Source organism: Belonocnema kinseyi, chromosome 6, assembly GCF_010883055.1.
Source record: "Belonocnema kinseyi isolate 2016_QV_RU_SX_M_011 chromosome 6, B_treatae_v1, whole genome shotgun sequence".
Lineage (NCBI taxonomy): Eukaryota > Metazoa > Arthropoda > Insecta > Hymenoptera > Cynipidae > Belonocnema > Belonocnema kinseyi.
In genome coordinates, this window is record NC_046662.1 from 130,776,590 (window position 1) to 130,783,836 (window position 7,247).

The following is a 7,247-nucleotide window of genomic DNA, read 5'->3' on the forward strand; positions in this document are numbered from 1 at the left end:
TTTTATAACAATTATTACTATTATTATTTGAGAAATATTATTAAATGGATAGTGTTACTAACTGTAGTAAAATTTTCAGAAGAATATGTTTCGGAAATACTGTTGATAATAGCGGTTTATTTACGACCACTTGCGGTCGTACTGCATGGCGGTGAAGTGGGGGAAGCTGCTCCTGCCTAGGCGCGCCTGTTAGCCGATGGCGCTGAAATTGAATTTACGTGTTCAAAATGTAACAATTAGACGTATCTCATGAAAGAATAGACATATCGAGATGTTTTTTTTAAATTTCAGGTAGCTTTTTGCGCTGATTACAAATTTTGCATTAAAAACCCAGAAAGCGCACGTCTAGTGCTTGAAAGGTAAGTTTACATTGTGATATTTTCACTGATTGAACAATTAATTAAATAATTTTTCGATATAATGTAAGTATCAGTTTTTTATGTTAATATTTATCCAATAATTTTACAAAAAATGTATACTGATTTCAAAATTAGTTTTTCGTTAATCTCGGGTCATAACGTTTTATAGACAAAATTGAAAAATGAAGGGTTAAAATAAAATCACTAAGACAATTGTTTTGTAAGCACAATTTACTTGATGCTTACTGCTTACGTTACGATGGCAGTATTATAGTACATCCCTAATGAACTTTGTCCCGCACCACCAGGGAGGTCGAGTTAAAGGTGCTTTTTTTTACGTGGTGATCCCCAATAGGACTAGTCCACTTGTCAGAAAAGCATGCGTTTTTTGTTTTGTTTTTCTAATAAAGTATGGTGCAACCATTTCCCAATCAGTTTATGATGTAATCAAATCTATTCTAATCTACGCTTCTTTGTCGCAATCTCTAGTTCTTCATTGTTTTCGTTAATTACATTGTCAATAATCTGAAATTTTTCCTCTTCAAGTTCGTCACAGTCATTGGCATCGATGTCTGTGATAATAGGCATGTCTACGTTAGTGCATGTCTCACCATGGCAACTGGAACACAGGTGAGAGCAGTGCAAACCGTGCTTTCGACATCCGCAAGTAGCTTTTTTGCAGCCACTTTCGCATCTGCAAGTTATAGTTTTCAGTAATTCTTCAGGGATCAAGGGTTGGCTTCTGAAAACTGGTACCAATCCACGGGCAGGCATTTTCCATCCCCACTGCGTTGCGCTTTTTGCATTTCCAAGCCACTGTTGAAGCTGACGGTACACTCTGAATGAATGTTCTTTCGCAACTCCTTCAGTTGGCGGTAGGGTTTCTAATTTAAAACTTGTTTTCAAAGTAGATTTTTGGAAATGCAAAAAGCGCAACTCTTGCAAGGTTGCGCTTTCTTCTTTTGTTGAGTACATTGCAGCAATTATCACATTAGCAATTTCTGCAATTTCAGTAGGGTCTGCGTTTAAATCATAAAATTTGTTTACTAATGATTGCTAATGAGTGCTTTTGCTAACAGTTTTCAGCAGTTTATTTTTACCTTGTTTGAAGAAGCACGAAGTACTGTCGCAGTCTGTGAAAGCATGAAGGAAGGCAACTAAATTTTCTAGGTCCCTATACTTGAAACTGCTTGTATCATACAGATCGTTTGTAGTGCGGACAGAGTTTGCTTTTTCAAATACGATATTAATGTTTTCAGGTACCAATTGAGTCAGCAAAACCAGTAAATCGATATCCTGCCCTACTATTTTTACAATGACATCTTTCCGCGCGAGTTCAATGGCAGTTTTTACAATTAGCAATTCTACATCCTCTGTAGCACGTTTTGTACGAAAAGCAGCTTCTTCAAGTTCTTGGGACAATAACGTAATCAATCGCGTTTTATTCTTTTCGTTACATAGAAACTTATCTTGCGAGAAAGTAATTTTTGTACTTAGGTCAAAAATAATGTCGCGTCCAAAGTGTTTAATCATATGCCGTGATCTCTCGAAAGATTTAGTCCCGGAAAAAGTACTTTCATCCGGATATCCATCTTGAAATGTAATAAGACATTTAAATAAGAAAAAACTTATCCACGCGCAATATGCGGAGAAAGAATAAAGTTTTTTAAAAATGAAACTTTCCGGGAATATTTAGAATACATTTCTGAAATACTCATCCAAATTGTTAAAGAACCAAATTTTTGCTTTCATTTACTATAGTACATAATTTGATTACATGTACTTAACAAACTGTTGGGTACACTTTTGCACGCTACACTGATTAAACTATCTATCGCAAACTGTAAATATTGCAACAATTCACCTCCCTCCAGTTCTGGCTTAAGAAAATACACGATGTTAGCAGTGTTGATCTTTAGCCGAAACTGACAAAGTGGCCTACGAGAATCATCCAGCAGCTGCTATGTACACCTTCCGAGAAACAATACCCAGGTAATCTAAATACAAAACAACTACATACCTGCGACCATTCGAAATTCCATCAGTGCTATTGTATCTTGTATTTCAAGAGAAATCTTCAACTTTTTGAACAGTTAATCTGCAGATAAGGACAAGTTTAAAAATCGGAAGTTTACTTCAGTAAATTTCATGAAAACGTTATGACTCGAGATTAACGAAAAACTAATTTTGAAACCAGTATACATTTTTTGTAAAATTATTGGTTAAATATTAACATGAAAAACTGATACTTACATTATATCAAAAAATTATTTAATTAATTGTCCAATTAATGAAAATATCACAGTGTAAACTTACGTTTCAAGCACTAGACATGTGTCTTCTGGGCTTTTAATGCAAAATTTGTAATCAGCGCAAAAAACTAGCTGAAATTTGAAAAAAACATCTCGATATGTCTATTCTTTCATGAGATACGTGCAAATTGTTACATTTTGAACGCGTGAATTCAATTTCAGCGCCATCGGCAAACAGGCGCGCCTAGACATGAGCAGTTTCCCCCACTTCACCGCCATGCAGTACGACCGCATTTGGTCGTGAATAAATCGCTATTATCAACAGTATTTCCGAAACAGATTCTTCTGAAAATTTTACTGTAATTAGTAACACTATCCATTTAATAATATTTACCAATTTCATTTGTATATCTTGAAAATTACGGCTGTAAAAATTGTTATAAAAAAATCTCACCCCCCCCCCCCCCCCCCCCTCAATTAACGCACAGAAAATATTTTCATCTTAAAATCATGTGAAAATAGTAAGTTTCCATTGACTGTAATTCCGATTGTTTGTGATAAAAATTACAAAAGTTATTCCATTTGTTTATGAAATAAACGTCCTATTCTTCCGCAGCCATTTTTAACGTACTTAATACTCAAAAATCAATTAGCGGCTAAGCGTACGTTACACCATAAATCTTCAGGAATAAAATTTTTTCACGTTTATGGCTTTGCGACCAGCCAAAAAAAAGTTAGCCCCAACAAAACAACAGTAACTTTTTAAATAACAAATAGCTTTTCTCAAAAAGCATTTATCAGTTTGAGCTCAAATTTTGCATATACTTTCAGCTTCGTAAAACACATATTTTCAGAGACTTTAATGGATGTACATGCACTTTTCGCAAAAATAACTGGATTTTGCAAAACGGCCATTTTTTCCGGTTTTCATTACTTTTTGAGGGGACGAATTAAACAATCTCAGTGTGCGACCTATCAAATTAAAGATCTTAGTAACACCTTTAATTAACGGTTAAACTTTTTTTCGCAAATCAATACGTTAATCGCAATCTCCCAAAAACTTGATTTCGACAACTTTGAACATTGCGCAATTCGTTCTGAACAAATATTTTTGTCTGCAAATATATAGGCCTTCATCCCAGGCATGGACACTACACCATGGCATACCTCGTTTTCATTCTAAAATTTTGCGGTGAAAAAATCCTTCATTCCCTGGACTAAAAGGACTTTACTCAAGTGAGTGAAATCTCATGTAAACTGTTTGACAGTGTCCTGAGGCACACTAGAAGCATCGTTACTTTCAGGCCGTATCGAGCTTATCGGTTCGGGTCCAAAAAATGGCCTTATTGGCACCCCTTCTATTTAACAAACAAATGTTTGATCAAATTGTTGAAGTTTCAACTAAAAAAGATCAATTTTCACCAAAAATAGAATAATTAAATTTTTACTTAAAAAATTAATTTAAGAGAAAAAAATGTATAATAATTTTGAACTAAATGGTTCGTTCTTAAAATAATAAAATGAATTTTCAACAAAGAAATTAAATCTTCCACTAAGTAGTTAAATTTTCAATCAAGAAGATTAATATTCTACGAAAAAAGACAAACTTTCAATAAAATGCATAAATTTCGAATCAAATTGTTGAATTTTCACATGAAAATGATCAATTTTTAACCAAAAGTAGAATAATTTAATTTTCAATCAAAAAAATTAATTTAAAGAAAAAATTAACGTTGAACCCAAGAGATTGATCTTCAAATAATAAAATTGATTTTTAACAAAGAATTTAAATTTTCAGCCAATTAATTGAATTTCCAATCAAGAAGATTATAATTCTACCAAAAAAGACCAACTTACAATAAAATAAATACATTTTTAACCAAATTTTTGAATTTTAATACAAAATACAGTGATTGCGTCACCTCTCACTACGCTCCCTGTGCGCTCTCCTTCGTTTCAGTTGCTAGCCAATTAAAAAGAGGTCTGAAGAGCGAGAAGTCCGCGTTGGGTTGAATTGAGTATTATATCATGAGGTCAGGGGAATGCAGGCAACTTTTTCGAGAAAATTTTCTAAACATAAAAGTAAGTCAAAAAAGTATGAATAGTAATATTTCATAACTGTAAAATCTATTTTCTTAGTCATGTTCCATTCTTTTGTCGATCGACTACCTTTTAGTGTCACGAAATAAAATAAAATATCTAATACTTCAGGTTATTGGCACTCTAACCTCACATTTCGGACATTCGCTTGTGTTTCGTGAAACTGAAAGGTCGTCAATCGACAAAAGAATGGAACATGACTGAGAAAATACATTTTACACTTGAAAATATTACTATTCTGACTTGTTTAACTTACTTCTACGTTTAAAAGATTTTCTTCTAAAAGACCTGTGCATTCCCACTTCAAGATGTACTAAGTATACTAACGTTCCTGACGGCTGACATTTCCACCTATTCTTCCGTGACCGCAACAACATGCTATATTACTCAAGATCCCGAAAAATATTTGAGTCGTTTTTTGATTCTATTTCATTGATTTTTAGTTGGCTAATTGTCTTATGTCAACAAAAACACGTGATAGACACTTGAAAAACACTAACACGGCTTTTTAACTGTGTAAATCGGGGCCGCAATTCTCGTCCCTTGAGCTGAGAAACTGTGTGGGCCAGCAGTTCGACCTGCTACTTAACCGTAAATCACTACACTTTGAGTCGGGTGTATTTACCCGTATTATGATTGATAGTATTTTTTGATTTAAAATGGACCCGCGCTTTTCGACACACACGTCGTTGAAAAAGTTTCTGACAGCGCTCTCATCGATACAAGTCTGGAGCAGCCAATGAACGTCGTTTGATAAAAATAACTTGCGGGTCAGGGTAAAGTTGGGGTCTCTCCAAAGTGGAAATAAACAACTCCTTTCGTTTCAAGCCAGGGGATATAGGAGAGACTTCACTGTAAAATCATTAGATTTTCAGTCTAAAAAAATTAACTTGAAGAAAAAACGAATTTTCAACAAAATAGTTGTTTTTTTAACGAGAGAGATGGATTTTCAAATAATGAAATGAATTTTTATTAAAGAGCTTCAACTTTTAACCAAGTAATTGATTGTTCATTGTAGAATATTAATTTCCTAGGAAAAAAGACGAATTAATAATAAAATACATTAGTTCGTCATACCCGCCCTCTGAAAGCATACAATTACTTTACATGTAATTATTTTATTTGGAAATAAAGGTCAATAAGATACCATGAAATTCATGTTTACTTTAATAACGTTTGTTTGTAAACGGCTTCGCATGGGTACTCTCTCAGGGTGCAGAATAACTAATTATGCAACTCTACAAAATTTCATTCAACTTTACAAAAAACCTCTAAAATGTCTAGATGTCAAGCCATTTGGATCGCGTATAGCACTCGGATGGGTGACCATCTGCGACGAATGACCGGATTGTGTATTCACTGCGTTTTAACTATGTAATGTCGAGCGGGAGGTTTGACGCCGAGGATGACCGTTTTTATTCAATGTGTAGGGTTGAATGTCTGCCTTTCAACTCTACTATCGAAAAGCCAGTTCAACGCGGGAGGTGGTGTTTTGCAATTTTCCTATCCTCTGGTCAAATTTCCAGGGAAATGCGAGTACTTCTAATAAAGTTGCATGCAACTGCGGGTTTTGACTGCATGTGATTAAATGCATACAATGATTCTAAACCGCATTAGTTAAAAAGATTGTTTGCAGGCCCAAACCCAGTAAATTGGAGTCATGTTCCTTTTAAAGTTATCGGGGTTTTAAAAATCAAAAGGAATAGTACAATAGGTAATAAGTGTTAAATCACAGTAAAATACGAGGTGTGTTCGAAAAGTAAGGTGACTTTTCAATTTTCCTGGGCTACGTACATTCAAGTTTTAAATTTTTTTGTCTTGTTATGTTGGTACACTCGTCACGATCATATGTTCACAATTTTGACTATATAGTTCGTGTTGTTTTTTGGCAGAGGCGTAAAAGGTTAGAAGGGTTTGGTGTGCCCGGCGATTTTCTTCTTTCGAAAAAAATGGAGCAAAGAGTTTGCATTAAATTTTGTGTGAAAAATGGAATCCAGTGCTCTAAAACTCTTGAAATGTTGACAGTTGCATACGGTGAGTCTACCCGGAGTAAGAAAAATGTGTATAAGTGGTACAAGATGTTCCAAGAAGGCCGAGAGGATGTCGAAGATGAAACTCGCCCTGGATGTCCCAGCACGTCAACAACAGATCAAAACGTTCAAGCAGTGGAAGAAATGGTGTTGAAAAAACGCCGAATTACCATCAGAGAAGTTGCTGAAGATGTTGGCATATCGGTTGGCTTATGCCATGCTATATTTTCGGACGTTTTGGGAATGAGACGTGTGTCAGCGAAATTTGTTCCAAAACTGCTTAATTTTGATCAAAAGATCCATCGCATGACCATCGCTCAGGAGATGTCGAATGAAGTCAATAATGATCCTGATTTTCTCAAAAGGGTTATAACTGGGGATGAATCGTGTGTATATGGTTATGCCGTCGAAACTAAAGCCCAATCGTCTCATTGGAAGCATCCTGAGTCTCCAAGACCGAAAAAAGCACGCCAAGTTCGGTCAAATGTGAAGGTTTTGCTCACTGT

The 7,247-nt window shown here is 35.0% G+C and overlaps 1 protein-coding gene across 1 annotated transcript in view; it reads left to right on the forward strand.

The window, feature by feature from the left end:
• Window positions 1–7,247, forward strand: part of LOC117175598 — a 250,587-nt gene that overhangs the window by 191,611 nt on the left and 51,729 nt on the right. Inside the window, exon 8 of the mRNA XM_033365306.1 lies at window positions 906–989. Within this exon, the coding sequence (XP_033221197.1) occupies window positions 906–989 (84 nt within the window). The remainder of the gene's footprint in view (window positions 1–905; window positions 990–7,247) is intronic.